Source organism: Atractosteus spatula, chromosome 7 (genome assembly GCF_055471065.1).
Source record: "Atractosteus spatula isolate fAtrSpa1 chromosome 7, fAtrSpa1.hap1, whole genome shotgun sequence".
NCBI lineage: Eukaryota > Metazoa > Chordata > Actinopteri > Semionotiformes > Lepisosteidae > Atractosteus > Atractosteus spatula.
Genome location: NC_142712.1, coordinates 45,955,803 through 45,978,961, shown reverse-complemented (window position 1 = coordinate 45,978,961; position 23,159 = coordinate 45,955,803). Strand labels below are relative to the sequence as shown.

The following is a 23,159-nucleotide window of genomic DNA, read 5'->3' as shown; positions in this document are numbered from 1 at the left end:
GTAACAGTCTCCTTCCTTGGATGTATCCTAGTAAACCTGCAGAACAGGCAACAACACACTTGTCCTGCAGCCCCTGGAGATCTGTTTTGGCTGCCTCTTGTTCACTCTTTAGAAATGGTCACTGATGTAGAATTGGTCCCCTTTGTTAAAGCAGGAAGGGCTGAATTCCTACAATTTGCTGAGGGTTCCTCAAGGCTTTTAACAGCTTCGGTTCTCCGACTGCGTGCATCAGGAGCAGCTCAGAGCCTTTTTGGGGAACAGAAGGGCCAACCTCGGGAAGAAAGCACCCCAAGCACAGATCAACCCATCAGAGCAAATACAAATCCCAGCAACCAGGGTTGCCATGGAAACAGGATTGCTCAGCGGTGGTAGCCTACAGTAACATCTCTGCAACACATTCTTAATTATATTTTACCAACTCACCCACTCATCGCACTGACAGATTGAGAATGTTTGACAGAGATCTGAACCACCCTACTAGAAAGGCATGCAAAAGAAATATTTTTTTCTGCTTCTCCCAACTGCGAGAAACCTTTTTCTACACACAGGAAAATAGATTTTTAACTTTTTATTTCTCCCAGTTCATCACTGTATATTTTGCTGCTAACCAGTGTTAGGTTTGGAACAGATCTTACCCGTTTGAAGACAAACCTTGTACATAGAGTGGCAGAGGAAAGATGTGCCTTGAATACAAGTCTTGGTCATTCAAACTATAGGGGGAGGGTTACTGTACTAAAATGTTGGGGTTGTGTGCCATTACAAATCTTGTTTTAATTGCAGGGCATCATTTCTCTTTTGACAAGGAGACCGGACCACAAGATATCTTTCCTCATCTATGCAAAAGGACTTCAATAGCCATATACAGTAGATGCTATTTCTTTGATGACATTGTTTGAGCACTGCAGTAATGTTGGGTTAAAGCAGCTCTGTCTTAAAAAAATAATGCATCACCCTGTAATTCCCTGCTTTTAAAATTCATAATTCCATTGCTGCAGGTATTTGCTTGATCCTTTTTTTAGACACAACAATCTCTGCCCAATGCAAACGCTTTCTGCAGCAGGGACACCATGTACAGTAAGTGCCAAAACACACACATGCATTTTTACATGATCCCATAAAGCCTTAACATTGCTATTTGCAACAAGAATGAAATCAATAGTTGGACTAAGTGCAGATCAAGTTTCCAAGGCAACATGCCTTTCCTTCATTATAGGCGTTGACATCGGAGCATAGCAGAAATCTGGGAACTATTATTTTTCTCTTTAAAAGAAGAAAAACAATTGAGTGCCTGCACACACAAAATGTCAGCTTTTCATTCATATTTAAAGCAGGGGGAATCAAAGATGATGCCTGTCCCCCTTCCTTCTGAGTCTTTTTTTGTGCATCGAATCAAGCTTAACAAGGTTATTTTGAATACCCTCAGCAAATACACAATAGTATTAAAAAGCCTAAGTTCATTATACACAGCTGTTAAATTACAGATGTCCAGAGGTCAGGTCATGTTCCTTAAGAGTAACACTACTGAGCACATTGGCATACTCCCCATTACCGCCAAGAAGCTTCAACAGAGATCAACAGAACCGACATTCAGCCATAACAATTAGGAAAGGAAAACAAAGAGGCAGCATCTTTTAATTAAACTATATTTTAACAATAAACAACTCTATATGATACAATAAATTGAATATAAACCACAAAAGGCAAATAGAAGTCCTTTTTACAGGGATGGAAAGAACCCAATTGTACTCACATTGTAGTACTATTAGAGACGACTTGGATAGAACAGTTAACACACACTGATTCCAGCACTTGGAGATGAGGAACTATGTATAATTGGAGAAGGGAGAGAAGTAGTACCTCTGTAGCAAACACTAGCTTGATTGTGTCATAAACTGCTAAATGTGATAAAAATGTACATTTCTAAAAACAAGTGAGTGTTTCCCATACATATTCTTCTATAACACGATGTCCAGTTGATGTTCTCTGACTGGTATATTCAAACACAGCATTGCACTGCATCAGATGGGTAAACACAAGGCTTTAGATTTTCAGAAATACAGAGCTACTTAAGCACCGTGAGTGAGAAACACCCAACGAATGAACTGAGCTGGAGAATTTAGATTAGCACAGCTGTGGCATGAGCCTTTCATTTGAAAAATGATTTTAGCAAATAAACTGTTTTCCTGACCCAAGTATCTCAATGTTCAAGCATGAAACTGAAAGCACTGTACTCTCAGAGAACATTAAGAAATGCAGTCAATTCTCTGGGTCTGGGGGTCTAACCAGTTCTACAGCACACCTAAAGGCACCAGGCACAATGAAAAGTTCAGAAAACAACTTCATCCGCGGGACTTTTCCAAAGGCTCGTGGGTTTTGTTTCTCAGATGTGGTAGCACTTACAATTCCACAGTCTAGCAGCAGGAAATACCCTTCTTCTATCATCACCATTAAAACAAATTCATGTGGGAAGCACATTCTTCACAGGTGTCAATACTTATTCAAAGACATGTTTTTCTTCTACGCTCCAAGCAAAAAAACAAAATTCCATCAGACACTATACATGCAAAATCCTCCAAACATATTACTTGCTCATTAAGTGACTGTCCTAGTTGTGGGTGTTTAATTCCAGTAGTCATCTCAATATAGTTTAAAAATACTTCATTAAACCATGGCCTGCTTCAAAACTGCTCATTGATCAAGTAAGGTCTTTTTACAACAAAGGCCTTTCCTTCCTGTCTTATGCACATACAATCCTGCAAACTGTTTTCAAAGCACCGGTGAATTATTACCAAAGCTTCCAAACTACATTCTATTGCTTCCTTTTATGAGACGTAAGAAGAAAGTAGCTTTGGAAAATTCCATTCATAATGGTCCTAAATCTTTGATCTAAAACATTAGAATGTGTGACGGTTTCACTGGTTCATATCTGTACTAAGACCTCAATGAAGATGTGATTTATTCTGACTATTAAAAAATTATGGAACTTTCACTAATGCTGCCGTATTAGTAGTACTAGTCTTTGTTACCTGACACTAAAACCACTATCATAAAAAAGAAAGTAACTGATGATTCACATTAGTTCCACTCATTCTATGCACATCTGTTTACCCAACACCTGCTTCATTTGTTTAAAATGTTCCAGATGAAACCAGACACTTTCAAATTTAATGGAAAATATTCTGTGTCTGTCAGGTAGCAAAATAAATAATAGCAATAATAAAGATCCTTGAGTCTCGAGTTAGTATTAGAAAAGTGACTTCTTGCCAGCTGAAAGGTTTTTACTTTCAGTCAAGAGAGACTCAACGGAGGCACTTTGTGACACTGTGCAGTTAAAGTATGTGCATATCAGAGAGTGAAAACTGCCTGAGAGCTCACCTGAGTTCACTGCCCATAAATTGCTGACAAGATCTTTTGTTTCTGAGGTTGCCAGTATATTTCAGATCTCACTGTGAATAACATTAAATTGATTATTACTTGTGTGAAACTGTACATTTTGCCCCATGATTCCCTCAGCCCTTAAGAAAAACATTTTTTTACCCTGCAAAAATTCTAACTGCATATTCCTCAGATATAGGTTTTTTACCAGAAATCCAAGACTAAATCCTCCACCTATCCAGCAAACAAACCCCCTTTTCTCCTTGGCAGGGTGCTTCTCAGCAAGAACCAACTCAGACTCAAACAGTGAATTCAGAACCTCTACCCAAGAAGATGCAAACGAGTGGAACACTGCAGTCATTCAGTTGCTTTTTCTTGTTAAGCTTTTTCTGTCGTGAAACACGCTTGAGGACTGGTGTCACATGAATCTGAGGCCCTAATTAATTATCTCCGTCGCCTACAGCTCTTGAAATCCACTCGCTCAGTTATCGATCCCTAATTTAGACAGTCCTTGTCGGAACTCGTGCAGCTCGTCGATCTTCCCATCAAGAACATCCAGGAACTTCTTCAGTTCCACCTTGAGGTGGCCCTGCTTGTGGTGGCTCTCGTCGATGTCTGCCCGTAGTGTCTGCATCCTGTCTTCCAAATCTTTGTTTTTCCTTTCGGCAGCCTGCAAGGACAAACAACAGGAGCAAAGGTTTACACACAATGCAGAATTGCCAACATTAGTTTTGGGTTCAGAACTGACAGGGGTGCAAGCAGATGGTACAGGAATGATTTATTTTCTACCTTCATCGTTAACCAAAGCTTGCTTAAGCTTATAGGTCGGACACAGGAAATCCAGATTTTCTGTGGCTGTGAAGCCCTGTCATTGTGCAGCTCAGTAACACAGCCATAACAGGCAATAACGGGGCTTCAGAAGATTGCTGTGGGACATTTCCAGCTGACACTTGTAACCCGATCCAAAGTAAGGCTCCTCCTTTAAATAGTTGGATCAGGAGTGGCTGGTTCGCTAGTGGAGTGTTCGCATTGTTCCTGAAACTATTTCAGGCATGCCATTGTTGTTTTCACATCCTCATTCAGCCCTCCTAGAAGCCAGGCACATGGGCTTTAACAAAATAGCTCTGCCACTCAGCTGCAGTCCTGAAAAGGGTGGAGTGGAAAAAAACAGCTTTATAGTGGTTTTAGTCCTTTTGCCCAGGTCTTGTTTTCTACATGGGGCACTGAACTCAGACTTTCAAATACAGTGAATTTGCAGTGAATTTCCACCTGTTGTAGCAGGCAAGCTGGGAATGGGAGCGTTGTGGTAGGTACTGTATGTCACCTTCTGCGTGCTCCCTTGAATGTGCCCCTCTGGTGTAAAAGCTATCCGAAATCTGACCCCTTGTGCCACAAATAGCTAAAAGAGGGTAAAAAAAATTAGCCTTGTCAGGAATAATAAAACATAAAGAGCCGTGCCCAACCACTGGGACGTAGCCAACTCAAAGATTTCACAGAAATCTGAATTTACAGCACCCATTATTATTACAAGCAGCGTGTTCAATGCTGCCTTCTGCAGTGTCACCAGCCAGTCCATGTCTTACATGCCGTGACTAATAGGTGTCACCACGGCAGTCACAGATTTCAGTCTGCTATTTAAAGTGGCGAGGTGCCAGATCCTGATAACTCCCATCAGAGCAGAAAAAAGGGCCTTTAGAAAGGGCCTGTTCCCTGTTGCCTTTCCACGGCTATTTAGAGAACATCAGAGCTGGCAGGCGCTGTGAAGAGAAAAACTACAGCGTGGTTGCTGAGAGGGCACAGGGGCCTCCTGACCCACAGCACACAGACTGAAGCATTAGCCCCACAGCTGGAAACCCACAAGTGAAACTTGATTACTTCACAGGAACATGGCACAATTGTTCTGTCCCAACCTTAAAACGTACTTAAAGAACAAAGTCCCAGCCACCAGATCACCTTACCATGCAACAGAGAAACATCCTATAAAGACGGTCATCTTTAGCACCACCTCACTTTCTGTCTGTTGTGTATCGAGTTGAACGTTCAGACAGCTGTAATTTGGAATCATTCTTAATCAATCATTCTTTTGTAAATTCGGACACAAAAATGTTTTTAATCACTTTTCTGAAACAGTAGAATTGGAGTTCACTCATTACTAAGCTTGTGAAATGCAGCTGTTCGTGTAAACCTGACTTCATGCAGGTCTCTCAGTAAGGTATTATTTAACAGCAAGAGCAACACTTTCAGCACAGTGAAAAGACAGAACTCCACTTCCAATGACTGGATTGGAGAAGAAACCAAACAATTGTATAAACAGTGTTTCTTTTGTTTCGTAGCTCTGGAATGAGAAAGCAGTGTGAATCTCAGCCCAGCACATTCCACACTTCTGAACAGTGTACAGCCTTCTTATCCACTCATGAAAAACTGAACCATAGGACTTCACACAAGCTTGTGATTTCTGTGGGACTGCACATCATCGAATTCATTCCTGAATTTGCCAACAGTTTATCCTTCGTCTGGGCCGTGTGAGATTGGACTGTGTACCTGAAGTTTCTGAGAGACAGATTCACATTCCTCCATGAGCTGTGGGATGATTTCTGCCTGCTTCCTCAGGCTTTCCAGCTCCTGCAAGACACCAGACAGCCAAATAAGCACAGACCACGCAAAGTCTCTCTTTACCTTTGCTTCTGTTCAGAGATCACGGTGACATCAAGAACAGCAAACAGTAGATCAGGCACTTTCATAATAAATAATTAGTAGTAAATAATGAGTCAGTCCGGCAGTTCTTTTCCAGAAACATAAGGGGAAAGGTGAGTAAATTACAACCATAGTTCTCTTTTTCTTATTAGTTTATCCCATCCACCCATTTTCTAAACACTTTTAAACAAACTGAGGGAGGAAATCTGAGCACCTGGAGGAAATCCAAGCAAACACAGGGAGAACATACAAACTCCACACGTATTGCACCTCAGGTCCAGAACTGAACCCAGCGCCCTGGCACTGCGACACACCAATGCTGACCACTGTACCACCCTGCCGCCCCTTGTCGCAGTTAGACCCAATTGAAGTTACCTTGGGAGGGCCTTGCTACAACAGCTCCTACATCAGAGAGCTTAGGGTTGTTGCTCAGATGAAGGCATGTTCCATTTTCATCTAAAACACAATTGCAATTTGCAAATTGCAATTCTTCATTTTGGTTTCTTTCCAATTTAGAGTCACCAGCTGTCAGTCAACTCACAGTTGTGTCACTCACACCAGCAGGGAAAAATGCAAACTTGTCAGAGTGCTTTGCCATTTTTATTGCAGAGACTGCAATGACAGGAGGAGTCCTGTTGCTCCTGCTCAAGTCACTGGAATATCACAGGCACACAAGGGCAGCTGCTGTGCAAGAGGTGAGCAGTGTGGTCTGTTCAGTTCCACCACACAAGGCAGGGTCTGGTCAGCAGTGGGATGGGAGACCTCTAAGGAAAACTAGGTTGCTGTGGAAGTGGCGCTCGTGGACCAGTATGTGGCGCCTTTCCCTTTGGAGCAGAAATACCAAACAAGTGTCCCAATATGACATGATTGTGCACTGGTTAGCATTGCTGCCCCGCAGTGCTGGGGCCCTGGGTTCAATTCTGCACCTGGAGGTCTATCTGTGTGGTATTTGTACTGTATGTTCTTAGGGAATCCCAGACACAATCAGCTCATGGCCAGGCTGGGACCAGAAAAGCTCATGGGCTCTGACACCAGGATGATGCCACAGAAACCAGAACTAAGCTCAAAGGCAGCTTAAGGACACTGCAGCAGACAACAGAAAAGGCTATGGCCTAGCACATTACAAACAATTTGATGTATTACATTTAAAGAAACAAATACCAGAACACAGATTTGGTTGAGGTTATTTTCTAATAACTTCACTGTAAAAATAAATTGAAGTTCCTTGCTATTTTGTTCTATTTCAATCTTCTCTTTCACTGAGCCTATTAAATTGTTCCCTTTTGCCTCATTAAAGAACTATTTTGGTAGTGATTTGATAATAACAAATCACTGCGGAATTCACAACAATGTAAGAACAGCTGAGCTAACGCAAATTCTATGTTTTAAAAGCAAGAAATTCTACTCAGGGATGAGGCTGATAACATCCACCAGGCAGGGAGCAAGACAGCAGCTGCTACAATTGAACGCTAGAACACAGAACTAAATGCACCCACTGTCAGCAGTATAATAGGGGCTTTTTGTGACATTTGCAAAAATCTGCCAGCATCAAAAAAAAAAATCAAGGGTTAAGCAAAAAAGTCAATGCTAATGAAAAAATCGTCTCCAGGCAGGGTTGCATTTAGACGGTAACAAGAATAGGTCAAAATAAAATTCACCAATAATGGAGAAAATTCTAATTAAGGAGCAAAAAAGCTGCAGAGATGCAGAAAAAAGATGAAGTATTTTCTCTTCTGTGACTGTTAAACGTGAAGTGAAAAGGGGGCAATGCTGAGACGCACTGAGCAGTTCATAGATGATACTCCCACTACGGCAACTGGAAATTCTTCATAAGCTTCAGGGTGAGTCAGGAAATGGATGGCATACGACTTTTATTTTTTTGTACATTAAATGCTGAAAAGACTTGGAAATAATAAGGAGGACAAAATGATGAGCAGAAGATAGTTGTTGGGAAAATCTAGTGTCTTAAATGTAGCAACTTAAACAAGGGATTTACAAATTGCATCTTTTGAGCACTTGAACATTGCGCAAGGATATTAAATTCCCTACTCAGATTTTTAATTTGGCCATGCAATTACTGTAAGTTTAACCCTGAACTCTGCAGTTAGAGGGTTCACACATTCACTCAATAAATCTTTTACCTTCTATGTAATTTTCACCCTGCAAAAATATTGCATCCAACGGATTTCCTGTTCAACATACAAGGTTATTTATTGTCTGTTATGGTAGTACCTTGTCAGCTGTGTCCTACTGGGAAATACCGAAAGCAGCAGAAGCAAGAGAAAAAAAGAAGAAAATCCACACACATACCAAAAATCTGCTGAGTGTGAGATATCGGCGCAGAAGCTAGAAACGATGGCACGTTTCTAGGCGATGAAACAAATCAATATTTTTTCATTCTTATTTCTAATGTAATCACTTCCCAAGGGAGAAGGAGAGACGCACAACATGTATAGAGACATCCAATGCGTTGATGCTGGGCTGCTAAGCAAATATGCCACTGACACCCAAACAAGCATTGTGATACTAATTGACTCCTCTTACGGTGAGCCAGACTTCAGAGGCAGGGCACATCTGGGAGAGCTGTGAAAATGTGCTGCCAATTACCGCCGTGTGTTTTTAATGCTTACTACACAATTCCCGGGAAAGAGGAGGAAAGGCACTTGCCTTAAAAGCTACCATCCTCAAGAATAACCGTGGAAACAAAGGGAAGGTTGACATCGCGTTTCAGTTCATATTTACTGCATGTCCTGGCGTTCCAGGAGAGTAAAAAGATCTAGAGGAGCACCACCAGAAGCCTGTGTGAGCTGCGGAGGGGAGGAGAGAGCAGTAGCATCGTGAGGCGGTGTGTGTTAGTGTGTGTGTGTGTGTGTGTGTGTGTGTGTGTGTGTGTTGTGTGTTTGTGTGTGTGCGTCTGTGGGCTGCGCCTGCTTGCCAGCCAGATTTCCTCCTACCTGCTCCTTCTCCTGGAGCTCCGACTCCAGTTCTCGCACTCGCACGCCCAGCTGCACGTTGCGCTCTTTCTCCAGGTTCGCCTCGGCGCACTGGGCCTCCAGCTCCGAGATCTGCAGAGGACAGCGCCAGGTCAGCAGGCCAGGGCTGGGGAGTCTGCCCCCGTAGAGCAAACAGCCCAGAGGCAGCAGGAGACCACAGCTACCCAGTTTCTATTCAAGTGCAATTCAAGTGATGGGAGGCCAGCACCTCTAAGCCCCTGTTTAGACATGTTGTGCAGCACAACCGAGGCTTAAATACAGAATGACACGTTCCAGTTCACGTTTAAGCTGAGGATTAAATTCCTATTTAGCTGAAGCTTGAAAGTCTTTCCCTGACCCTTCAGGGTGGAAAGAGCGTAGGCAGAAGAAAAGATACACTGGTTTATTGGCTGGGTTGTTGTTTTCCAGTTTACTGTACCAGCTGATTTCTATTGGTGCTCAAACTCTATTCTTAGCAAAGCTGGCAGGAAACCCACTTCTCTCTCCAGACCGGGAAAAATGAGCATCAGCTGATGCAACAGCCACTGCCACTGTGATACCTTGGTCTTGCGAAAAGCTTCAGCACGCTTAACGGAGAACTACTGTGATTCACTAAGGGAGTGTGAAGAGTGAGAGTCTGAAACACACACTCAGGTGTGCACAAGCGCACCAGCGTGTGCCATGGTACTGTGACATCTCTTCTTCCCCGTGCTGACCTTGTTTCTGAGCTGATCACTCTCCTCTTTGCACACCGCCAGCTGCTTCTTCCACTGCTCCACGTTGCTCGCGGACTCCTGCAGCGCGTCTATCAGCCGGGCATTGCTGTCCCTCAGCGTCTGCAGCTCCGTCTCCCACTTCTTCGCATTGGTAGAGCTGGAAAACCCGAAGGAAGAAGCTGTGAGGATGACAAAGGTAAACAGCCCAGTGTGGCAGGGCTCTTGATACCACCGCTGAGGAGCGGGCATCGGCTCAGAAACCACAGCATCATTAAAAACTGACACTTCAGACCCTGCAGCAATCACCAAGAAGTATCAGTGCAACAGGAGAGTTTTGAACCTCACAGTGAAGTGTGACAAAAAATACAGAAAGCTGGTGAGCCTGCGTCCACTTTAATAAAAGAGCAAGACCGCTCTTGTAAATGGAAAAAACACAAAGTACAAAATATTTCTGAAACCAAGGAATGCAATAAATGCGATCTGTATATCGCAAGATCTCTGGATTCTCTGGACAGAAATATTTTGACTGCCACCCGAGAGTATAGAACAGTACAGAGTACTACATAAACATAGCAAAAAACTATTGATACAGCAAATGCAAAAAGTTACACAGTAAACTTGAAGTGGCTACCAAAAACTGACTTAAGTATTAATGTTGACAAGTCATTTAGATCTTCCAGACAAAATGGCCAATAGATTTGTAGGATAAAAGTGTGGTTAAAAGTGTGTAATTAAAATCAAGGTTTATGTTCATTTGTACAAAACACTAGGAATTTGCAATACTCTGCACATTTTTGTCACCATCTTACAAAAAAAGATTCCACTGCTGTGGAATTTGTCCAGAGAAGAGCAACCAGATGCAGTGTGGGATCTGAAAGAATGTCTTATATTGACAAGATGAAAGAACTGGAACTGAACATTTTTAATTTTAAACAGAGAAGAGTACCAGGGCATCTATCTATCTATTTACTCAACAGAGTGGATATCTTCCAAATAAACAGCAAAACATGAACCAGAGTGCACGAGTGGAAACTATGTGGAAGTGCTTTTAAACCCAAGTTCGGGAGGAACTTCTTTACACAAAGGGTGGTGGGAGTGTGGAACAATAAACTTTTTGCACAGCAATGCCATGCACAGATGCGCTGCCCTGGAGGAAAGGAGAAGGTCGCCCGCCCAGCTCCTCATGCCCTGGTGAGGACGCAGAAATGACCGATAGTCTTTCAGGCCACCGACCGCAGAGGAAGAGCGACGCCCGAGCCGCACGGAGAGCCCGCCGTGGCCTCACCCCTGTGCCAGTGCCGTCTTCAGCCGGTCGTTCTCGCTCTTCAGCTGTGCGTCCACGGGCCCGCCGTGCGAGATCTTCTCGTCGTCTGTGCCGTTGATGCTGGAGGCCTGTGTGGAGGAGGGGGTCTCGCGCCCAGATTCCTGACGGTGGAAAAGCAACAGGGCTATCAGACCGCAGGCATTGCTGAAACAATGCCAAGCACCCACTCGGAGATAATGGGCTCTATTTTTAAATGCAAACATCATTGATTCTCTGTCGCCAGAGAGTCACCACTCTGCGACTTCAAACCCCGCCAAACAAACCTAACTAGCTTTCGTCTTTCTTCCTCCTCTTCATTTGCAGGTCAACAAAATTCGTGAGTGAGCATATCGATTTTTCTTATACAGCGCCTATGGAAAGTCTGAACACCCTTTCCATAAGTAACATGTTTTGTTGCCTGAAATCAAACACATTAGATATTAATTGATTTTACCTTTGTTTACACACTGTAACACAAGTGAAAAACGAATGCTCAAACATTCTGAAAGGTAATTACTAAGAAAACCTTGAAAAAATGGCCTGGGTAAGTGTGCAGCTTATGTAAGCTAGTTAATGTACTGTACGTAACAGCTACTTGGGTTATAGAAATCCAAAACCGGACTGTGCTAATTTTGATTGAATGTGTTTTTTTATGCAAATGTACTTTTATTGGCCAGTGACATCCATGAAGTTGATAAAAACAAGGTCACGCTCACATTTAAAAAACTCCTTTAATTCTCCTATCTGCTATATACATATACAGGTAGATATAATGAAAAGTTATTCATCTCATTGCAGGCAAAGAGGCTACACTGTAACACACCTTTGTTAAGCAGAGCCATCTTGGAGACATTAATGAGCTCCATGCTCATGACTTTCATCTGTACCACAAATAGGCAGCAAACCCCAGAGGTCTAGCTCTGAAGAAAATGATCTTTTTCTCATATTTTCTCGTCTCCACTCGGGGGACATCAGGCCTGGCTATCTTACCCTGTGACAGGACAAAATGTATGCAAAGTGGGCTCAAATTTTCTCTGAGGGACCAAACACATGAGCAACAGTCGGAGGACATTAACATATTAAAGAAGGTTTGGCAGCAGCGAGTGTTTATCTGGACAGCGTCTTACTGTCAGCTCCTTCCACCTGCCAGGCTGAGGAGAGCAAACCTATGGCATATTTATGTACTGCGAACAGATTAAATGAAAAAAGAAATTAAAGCTGTTGAAACTAACAGAAAATGAATATTGAGGGCCTAAAAATTAAATGTCATTGTTGTTTTTTGTCTCTGGATACTAGAGGCAAAACGTTGATATCAATCCATCCATTTTCTAACTGCTTCTTTCAATTTAGGATTCAGGCGAGAGAACCATAACCTATTCCAGGAAGGAATGAGTGCAAGGCAGGGCACACCCTGGACGGGACACAAGTTCATCACAGGGTACCCCCAGAAACACTCACAACAGGGCCAATTTTCCCAGCAGCAGCCAATTAACCAACCAGACTGTCTTTGGACTGTGGGAGGAAACTCACATGAACACAAGTCATACAAACCGCACACAGATAGCACCCCAAGTCCAGAACGGAGCTCAGGGCACTGGAACGCCCATTCAGTATTACAGTATATTAAAACAGAACTGCAGCCCTGCAGTCAGTGTCCTTGAGAAGCACATGAACCATACTGATGACATGATGGATCATACAGGAGTGGCCCTTATGTCAGTCCCGGAGCAACCTCTAATTTCCCCATTAATAGAATTGCCTGTCACACGAACACAAAGCTGCAAATGGAAAATGACGAAGATGGTTTTCTGGAACCCTGTCCCTTGTGCCGTTGGTGTTTGAGCCATATGGAGGAATTTAATTCCCAGAAGCTCTTCCTCCTTCCCTCTGGAAACTCGACCTCTGCGGCTCTGACGTCATTCTATTTCTGGCTCCTGCCAGAAGGCGGAATTCCACACTGGCCCCTGATAAGCGACACCCAATCTCATGACCTTTCACCCTACTTTACCCTATCACCAGGCGTCCACTACTGCCTGCGAGCAATATCTATTTCAGGGTGACCTCGTGTACGATACAGCTCTGCTGAAGATTCGACAGCCACGGGATTAGAATGTCCATGTCTGGGCAACTGGAGGCATGGAAGGGAAAAGACCAGTAATAGCGAGGATTACCTGGGAATGATTGCTTGAGGTTTCTATTTTTTCTTGAGATTTGTCTCTTGCTAGTTTTGCTGCTTCTTTGACTTCCTGGAATTTTTCAGCAAACTGTATTAAGAAATGAGAAAGATTTGCTTCAGAAGGTGTTTCTTCAATATTCTTTTTGTAGAATCATGAAACAAATCAATTATCCTGTGGAAGATTTTCCAGAAGTACTGTATATGCTTTTCAGAAAATGCATTGTATTATTATTTCATGGTATGGATGAAGTTCTTATGTACATTTGATTGACAGCATGTTGGACACCACCCTACGCAAAATTGATTAGTATCTCAGAACCTTTTTATATATATTTTAATATACAGTATACACATACCTTAGAGGGCCAGCAAGTTATGTTGATTAAGGTTCTGGACTCATGATAGACAGGTTGTGGGTTTGGGGTCCTGCTGCAGACACTGCTTTTGTACCAGCGAGTTGCTGTGCCCCAATTCACCAGTCCAGTCCACCCAGCTGTATAACTGGGGACCAGCATTCCAGAGGTGTAATCCCTGTTATGGACTGGTGTTCATTCCAAGAGGGAGTCACGTGCTCTCTAGTCCACTAAAAGCCATGGAATCCAGGATGAGCTCTGGCCCAATGGGCCCATGGGGCTCTGTCACACATACCTTGGCTAGCTGCTGCTCTGAGGCAAAGCCAAGACCGAAGACCGTGTTCGCCCTGCTGTCCGCCCACTGGCCGAACTTCTGCGATGTCTTGGTGAAGGTCATATTTGGGGTGATTGTGCTGTTGATGATCACCTGAGGGAGGAAAGAATGAAAGAATGCTAAGGATTGCTGAAGCACAAATAGTATATTGGCCTCTGCCTCTGCTTCAGTAAACGGAAGATAGTTCAGAGCATTTTACCAAATGTTTAACTTGCAACAGACGCAAGGTAAGGTACACCCTGGGCAGGACACCAGTCCATCACAGGGCAGACACAAACACAAACACACAAACACTCACATTAGGGCCAATTTTCCCAGAAGCCAACTGACATACCAGTATGTCTTTGGACTGCGGGAGGAACCCAGTGCACCCCGCAAAAACCCATTGAACACGGGGAGAGCATACAAACTCCACATAGATAACATTCCAGGGGCGGAATCCAGCCCCACTGCATCATCATGCCTCTCCTCTTCACACTAGGATTACCCACATTTACAATTCCATTTTCACCTTTGCATTTCTTTATCCAGTCCTGAAAAGGCTGAATGAGGTGAAGGATTTGATGGGAAACCTGCTCTCCTCCAGAGAGTCAGAATGTGATAAAACTCTACCTGCAGGATTATGACAGCACAGCGATCGTGCCCGAGACAGATAGCAAGAGACTTTAGAACCCAGGTGACAATGGAAAAGATCACCTTTTCTCTTAGGTTACAAGCAGAAAGGTTTAGCAAATACTGGGAAGCCTGGATTGAATTTGTGGCCTCAGTGAGACCTGATTTTGTTCTGTGAAAGAGGATGAAACAGCATTTTGTCTAGATTGTTGGTTCTTTGTTGTGTTTTTGCTGACTATATTTCTAGTTTTAACCTCCCATCCATGCTGGCATAATGTAGATAGTTTATTATATAAAAAATTATACAGTCAAAAGAAAGATGAAAGCTGTAAATGATTTTACTGTGTATTGTACATGTATATGTTGTATTTGTTCATTCTTTCATCGTTAAATAAAAAGTTTAAAAAAAAGAACCCATGTCACGCACATGAAGCCCTAATGGTCAGACTGGGTTGCAACTGTTGTGAAAAATCCACCATAAAAAACAAACAAACACTACTGTTCTCGAGCCAGGACATTTCATGTTATGAATCACAGTCAGCTCTAGTGAAAATGAGGAGTGAAATTCCGCTCTGGGTCAGCACTAGTCCCTGACTCCGACTGCCACTCCTCGCTCACACATGGCTCTGGCATCACAGCCGAGATCCGGAGATTAGGTGGGATAAGTGCGCAGCTGTGGGACCAGGGACAAGCGCCACAGCAGGAAGAGCAGCTGCATCTCTGCCCTGCAAGGATCCTTGAAGAGCACCGTTCTGCTGAACTCCACAGCTGCCTGCTGCAGGTCTTCCAGCTGGGTATTCATGTCCTGAATAAGAGTAACTGTGTTAACCTTCCCACCCTGGGCTGGCACAATTAGGCCGACCTAAAGTTTCCCGTCAATCCGATTGGCAATTAATTGAATTTCTCTCGCCTCCTGATCTACTGTGGTGCAGTGCTGCTGGAGCCGAAGAGCTGCTGTGTATCACCCTTCACGAGGGGAACAAAAGAGTCTCCTCTATATGTCAAGTCCTTTTGGATTGTTTGGGATGAAAAACTCAAAATAATGTTAATTAATTGACTGCTTGATTCATTAATTAGACAGACTGATGTTCCCTTTGAAGTGAGAAAGAGTCCCTGTAACTCAGGGGTTGGAGGACTTGAGTGCTGCCTAATTCGTGATCTCTTGTCTCATTTTAAATGAGTGAATCCCCCAAGGAGATAAACCATTGCTTAAACCTGTACAACCTTGTAATTTCATTTCAGACGGAATGAGAAAACCAGCGGTAAGGTACAAGGACAGCTGGAGTTCTGGAACACGAGTCGGAGCACATCTTTTCCAGCTGTTTTAAGGCGTTTGTTTTCTGTTGCTATGTTGCCACGCAAGACAAACAATCTCACCAAGGTTCCAAAACGAGGTTCCAAAACTTTAAAACCTGAAGAATACATTACAAACATGCCTAATTTCCATTTAGCTTGAAAAACGACATGCCATTGTCCTTGACTAACTAAGCCCAAGGGAGTTCCACAAGATTCTTAAAGGCTGCTGACCCCTTTACTACACTAGAGGTGTTTCTCTGTGGTTACCGATTGCTTCAGTTTCAAATACTGTAGCACTGATGGCTAAAATTCAAATTACAAATATATCATTTTAAAGGAGAACCAAAGTCTGTAACTTTAAATCTCAGTCCCTTGTTTTCTAGGCTCCCGTTAAAAGCTGAACACCTCCAATCATCTTAATGTGAATGTCTGTGGCAGTTTGTTTTCCCCCCAAATGCAAGGAACAGCAGGATATTAAAATACATACAGTATGTGAACTTTAGTGACATCATTAGCACACATAAAAAGAAGCACAGTAAAATAACTTTATTGCGCACCCTGTATGGCATTAATGGCTGAGTCTAGAGGCAGCTCATATCCCTACTGCAGAACACTTTTCCTGCTACCTTTACACATCTGTAATAATGAGATCCAAGACATTCTCTTCCACTTCACTGAACATCACCCCTGGAAACAAACTAGTACTGCACTTTCACACCAAACAAAAAGGCTTTGTTCAAATAAGAAACAGCCTCTGCTTCTGGGTACTAACCTTTTCCAGAGATGAGAGACCTCACATTAGACATCCTGGGCTTAGAGCAAACAGCACAAACTAACATTTATATGCATTCAGGTTTTTTTTTACTATTCCACGCTTCACCTCAAATGAAACTGCACATGGGGTGAAAACAGACCCCAAACAGGTTTTAGATGGCTCCCTGTTTGTCACAATTTGCTATCTTATAGTTAATATTAAAAGCCCTCTGGTTCAGTTCTCTGTTCTGAAGACATTATAATCACATCATACCTGAGCCATCCATTCATTTTCTAACCGCTTATCCAATTCAGGGTAACAGCAGCCTGGAGCCTGGTTTGGATGCCAGTCCATTGCAGGGCACAAACAGACACACACACACACACACACACACACACACACACACACACACACACACACACACTCACACAAGGGCCAGCTTCACAAAAGCTACCTAACCTACCAACATATGTTTGGACTATGGGAGGAACTGGAGCACCCAGAGGAAACCCATGAGAACAAGGAGAACATGCAAACTCCACATAAATAGCACCGCAGGTCCGGAATGGAACTCCTGACCCCAGTGCTGGGAGGCACTGTTCCACCATAATGCCATATTTGAAGACATTTCATCCAATTCTTCTCCAGATTGATATGCAAACATGCATAGATACGGAGCTCCATGTATTGCATTTCATGGATTATAGAGGGAATCTTTAAAGCCTCGTTTTATTACTTTTGATGAGCAATTTACATAACCTCAAATTTCTTATGCAATTAAAAATTTGCTTCTGTCAGTTTACTGGAAGCTCAGTAAGTACTCAAAAATATATTTTTTTTTGCCAGGGAGATCTAAAGAGAAAAAAGTTCTAAATTATTTTGTCATTTTTAGTGGGCCAATATTTTGTAGGACAGACTTACCTCTTTCATCTGATCTTTGAGAAGCATTTGCAGCTCCTGCTGGACTTGTGAGCAACACTCCTGCACAGGAACTGTTACTAAGAAACAGCAGATAATGTAAAAATTGTCTTTGATGGCCCTGCTATCCAGCCAGTGGCTGACTTTCAGCTGGTCTTCCAGGACCCACCCATCAATGACTGAGGTCTTAACCACACAATGCTAATAATTCTGCCCTAGCAATCTCCGGAAGGCTTTTCCTTCACATCAGTACCTTTGTTTTTCAAAAATGGAACGTTTTTTTCACTCTCGACTTGAGAGACGCGAGTTTGTTCCGTTGCATTAAACCATAGGGACTAAAAATGTACATTCGGTCACAAAGCCATTGTCACGTGCATGAAGAATCGGGATTTCTGGACATTATAGACATGTCTGTCCATCCACCCATTTTCCACCCGCTCCATCCAATTTATATCAAATGCCTGTGTTAAATTGCATGCCCTGAACCATCCATTCACTTCTTCATTTTCTAACCTCTTTACCCAGTAGAGGGTCACTGGGGGAGCTGGAGTCTTACTTGGCAAACAACGGGCACAAGGCAGGATACAACCTGGACAGGACACCAGTCCATCGCAGGGCACACACAGACACAGACACGCACACACTCACACCAGGGCCAGTTTTCCCAGAAACTCATTAAGCTACCAGTATGTCTTCGGGCTGTGGGAGGAAATCCACAGGAACACAGGAAGAACACATAAACTCCATGCAGATGGCACCCCAGGTTTGGAACTGGATCCAGGCCCCAGTGCTGCGAAGCTGCAATGCTAACCATAGCGCCACCATTCTTCATTATACACAGAAACACTGAAATTGAATTCATGCTGCATTCTGATTGGGAAAGTTTTATCAGAACAAACATTTGCTCTGCAAAATGGGAGAGCAGAACATGCAGACCGGCCGAATCACAGCCAGCAGCTCCCACAGTGCGGCTGCCCATTGATGCGCCATATTCCGCTTGCTCTGGCCAGGCTGCTGCTGAGCACATCTTTCAATGTTTTAAAAACCCTGTTACTGCTGCAAAGGATGTGGCATGGGGATGCATAGCAGTGATAATAGTTGAAAACTCAAATGACAAGAGGCCCTGAGGGGGCTTGATTACAAAGAGCTAATTTTGTTGCCTCGTCTACCGGGCTCACTGGACTACCTCCTGTCCCCCTCCTTCCCCCCGCTCCGGAGGCAGGGGCAGGAGATCGGGGTGGTCGGCGTGTGCCCGTCGGAATGGAAAGACCCTGGGCTGAACGGGAGGGGGGTATGCAAATCACCCCACAATTAAGCTAAAATAGAAGACAGATTAATTAAAATGCATCCCTTGTATCATGGCAACCTGGCAGGCTTGTGTCTGAAGCAGAGGCCTGAAAAGAATGAATTACAGTGAAGAGCATGTTGGCGAAACACGTCGTTTGTCTGGCATCTCCTAGTTTCAGAGCCCTTCAGGACAGGCAGAGAGTCTCCGGAATGCATCAGCACAGCATTAAATAGTCTCAGATTTGATGTCTGACTGGATTCAGAAGCTACTGCTAATGCGTATTATTTTAATATAATCAGAAGCAATAGCAAGATAATCTTGGGGCATGTGCCTGAAGCACACGAATCAAGCTTATTTGACCATTTGCTGCACAAAGTATTGGAAATCCAGCTGTTTCAGGACAAAACACCATTATCCTTCCAGCATCACTATGAATGAAGTTTAACGGTAACTTGTTTTTTTAATCATTATTAATCTTACATTGGTAACTATTTATACAGCTGCAGGGATCTGTGGGAAGCCCTTTGCACACGAATACAGCCTCACCCAGGATTTGAACCAACAGCCTTGCAGTTCTGAATTCCAGTCTTGCCTACTCCGCAACATAAGATTTTTTCCCCAATAATATAAAATATAAAATCAAATTTTAGCAATGGTAAAAATAAAGTTTATTTTTCCTCCACACTTCAACCCTTTGAGAGTAATCCACTCTTTGGTTTATCTGAGGTCTTTTCTTTCTCTATACATAATACAGTTATATGCATCCTTAAAATTATTACAGTCTCCATAGGATGCATTTCAGAACACTTTTTAATACCCAAGCCTTAATGTCAATGGACCTGAAATGTATTTTGCCAACGCAATTTACAATGTTAGTGGTTTTTGTGGTAATTTTAGGTTACGTTATCAAATGTAAAATAGCTCTTTCTGTCTTGGGGGAAGTGCCTTAATGAAAAACAATGAAGGTTAAGTAAAACGGCTCTTCTGCAGACAGCTGTATGGCCTGTCAAGCTCACTCTAGCTGAAAACTGAAAACGGAACCAGTTCTGCGAACAGAAATGTCTAGCATTCAAGGTCAGAGGTAACAGTAAGTTTAGTGATGGCTTTATACTAAAAAACAAAACAAAATGTTTTAATAAAAATTATAATGATTGCTTACACTTATATAGCGCTTTTCTGGACACTCCACTCAAAGCGCTTTACAGAAACGCCCTGGGATTTTTAATGACCACAGAGAGTCAGGACCTTGGTTTTACGTCTCATCCGAAGGACGGCACCTGTTTTTTCTATTTACGGCGTTTTTTCTATTTACATCCCAAAATGGATTTGGCATTTAGTTTCACTGTGGCACTGATGTCTACAGACTTTCTTCCCATCATATACTGTTTCATTGTGAACATCTGGAATGTATTCCTCAGAAATATTAAAGATATCATGATATGTATATTAAATATTCACATTTTGTGATGGGTTATCATTCCATAAAGACGAACAAATAGGTTCTAATATGGATAGAATTTTTATTTTTTAATATTGATAGAGTTTTAGATACCTTTTCATTGCCTGAAAAGGCGATGAAAAATATTGCAAATCTATGGATGGAGCTGTAAACAGAAAAATCTACAAGAACTTCCATATTGTCAGTGTAAGGCCAAGAGACAGATTCCTGAGCTGCTCCTTATAAAAAAAAAGGAAAATCGATACTCAGCTCAAGGGCAAAAAGTGATATTCACTTCCCCATTTAAGCAGAAACTACATTTTCGAAAATAAATTCTGTCTTGAAAAATATATTTAAAAATCTAATTAAAACTAAGAAAAACACTAAATAAATCTGCAAATGTAATACGTCGACTGCTAAAACGGCCATTAAATTTCCTGAAATGTAAATAATCATTAAATTAATATTTAAAAAAAATAAAATGGTCAGTAACGTTTTTTTTAGTGTAGTAAAATGACAGCGAATGTGACTCCATAGAAGACATCACCTCTTAAGTCAAGCGCTGAGCGGAACAGACTGATGGAGGAGATGCGTCTGAACACAAACTTAAGGAAGAGGACTTCCGTGCGATATGTCCCCAGCTGGACTGTACATGACGAGATCCCAGACTCTTGACCCGTCTGCTCAGCAGAGATGATGAGCAATGATTTCATCAAGCCTTGAACAGCTGATCCCGTAAGATTATAATGTTAAGCAGGATATTGATCAAATATAAGAAGCTGAGGCATTAAGATTCGCAGAAACCTCTCGTTTGTATACTGTCATTATGCTTGCTTGAGTACACATTTTGATTTTACCAACTGTAGCTGCAAAACGTTCTATGTATATTCAGCAACCCAAATCACAAATTAGAAACTAACTTACTTCTTAATATAGCTGAAGGAGTAAACGACTATTTGCAGAGGTAAGGGCTTCAGTGTGGACTGTGGGTGACTCTTTCTAGGCCTGTCCCATCCCTCGGTCATGTGATGCATAATAGGATAATCAGCAGAGGGAATCTTAAGAATAATCCGTGGCAAAAACCTCTCTTCCTTATACGCTCCTGACTGGTCGGCTTTCCCTTTCCGTTTCCACGCTGAGCCAGTCTGTCTCTCAGGTTCGTTGATCCAGGTGACTTACAGTGCATCCTAGCAATTCAAAATGAAATTTGTTTCCAGTCAATAGAATGCTTTCCCCTGAGAAACCACACAATTAAACGATAAAATAAAGGTTGGGCACCACTAACTGCCAAGTCACCAGGCTACTCAAACCCTCACTGTGTTCTTTTGAATGAAAGCCCTAGATGAAGACTGCCCTCGCTGTCCAGAACAAGACAGGTAATAAAGGTACTCGATTCAATAAAGAGTAATGTTCAGTTTACTAAGGCAGTAAGCCAAAAGGGTATTTGGTATGTAGGAAATCCATTCAAAGCCTCCATTTATCTCAAACACCTGGGCTAATTTGCATGGCCTGAACCATCCATCCATTTTCTAATTGCTCTGTCCATTACTGGGTCATGGGGAAGCCTATCCCAAGCAAGCAACAGGTGCAAGACAGGATACACCCTGGATGGGACGCTAGTCCATCTCAGGGCAGACACAAACACACTCACGCCAGGGCCGACTTTCCCAGAGGCCAATTAACCTGCCTTTGGACTGTGGGAGGATACCCACGCTAACATGTGGAGAGCATGTATCCCGTGGAACTAAACCCAAGACTCCAGTGCTGTGAGGCAGCAATGCTAACCACTGCCTTACCTTACCACCCCACGGCCTGAATCAACTTTCATAATTCCAGATTTATGACAGCAGAGTAAATAACACTGTTAACACCATCTAACGGCAATGCACCAAAAATATGTGATACTGAAATTTCCTAAATCTGAAAGGTATAATCTTCATAGTTTCCAAAGCTTCAGATTTGGAGTCTGTGAATTTAAACATCCTGGAAATTCAATGGATTCTAGTTTTGAAAACCAGCTCTGTTCCTGTGTACCAGTCAACAGTGAAGAAGGAAAATGTTGTTTACTGTCACTGTTCACTCTGCAGGTTTGCAGGAATGTCTCGACCTTGATCACATGCAAGGGCAGCTGTGACAGACGCTACACTTAAAGAGGGTAGTCTCAGGTAGTCTCAGTCTCTGCATGCATAAAACCTCTTGGTGGGCACATTGGCATTAAAAAAAGCAATCCCCCATTAGTCCCACTCATGCTTTTTAGATACAAAACAAAAAGAAAAAGTGAAAAAGTGAATTCCTAAATCCTTTACCAACTAACCAATAACTACGTCCGTCACCCCTGGTGTGGCTATTTACAATGTATGAGGGGCTGTAAAGCAGCACCTCGTAGCAGGTCAACTGTAACTGCAGCTCCTTCTTAAGCCAGCCTGGCACAGCATGTCTCCCGTGCTCTGGACATGAATCGAGCAATCACGCATGATAACTCACTTTTTCGCTGCCTGCATCCTGAGAGCACTTTGCCTGGCACAGGAAGAAAGAACCAGGCTTTTGCCAATTTTGATTAATATTATTGAAACAGCAGCACTGAGACTGCTAATAACTGCCCTGGGACTCTACATATGGAAATAACTTTAGCAAGACAGCAAAAAAACAAAACTGAAATGAAACTTTATTAGGAATTGAGAATTGTCTCACAGCAAGAAAAAAAAACTCCTCAGAGCATAGATTCGTGGCTGATGCTGACGTCAATGGCTCTATTTTCTCCAGCAGGTGAACTAATGGGGAAAGCGATGGGGACTCTGGGAAAAAAAAAATCAAATAATGGCTTTACTATCCTTCTTAAACTGCAAACCACAGCAACTTCCACCTTTTATGGACTTAACCATTTCTATTTCTTTCACAAGCAGTGCAGGATGCGTATTGGCTTGGAGGGC

General features: G+C 42.7%; 1 protein-coding gene across 5 annotated transcripts in view; it reads right to left on the bottom strand.

The window, feature by feature from the left end:
* Window positions 1-1,629: 1,629 nt before the first annotated feature.
* homer2 (homer scaffold protein 2) overlaps window positions 1,630-23,159 on the bottom strand; it is a 44,490-nt gene continuing 22,960 nt past the window's right edge. For 4 of the 5 annotated variants that reach the window (XM_088922397.1, XM_088922398.1, XM_088922399.1 and 1 more), the window contains 7 exons: window positions 13,885-14,016; window positions 13,232-13,324; window positions 11,043-11,182; window positions 9,758-9,914; window positions 9,024-9,134; window positions 5,917-5,997; window positions 1,630-4,045 (listed from right to left, as the gene is read on the bottom strand). In XM_088922397.1, the coding sequence (XP_088778523.1) occupies window positions 3,857-4,045; window positions 5,917-5,997; window positions 9,024-9,134; window positions 9,758-9,914; window positions 11,043-11,182; window positions 13,232-13,324; window positions 13,885-14,016 (903 nt within the window). In that variant the 3' untranslated portion in view covers window positions 1,630-3,856. Of the gene's footprint in view, window positions 4,046-5,916; window positions 5,998-9,023; window positions 9,135-9,757; window positions 9,915-11,042; window positions 11,183-13,231; window positions 13,325-13,884; window positions 14,017-21,153; window positions 21,417-23,159 lie in introns of all 5 variants that reach the window. The other variant, XM_088922401.1, reaches the window with a different exon arrangement.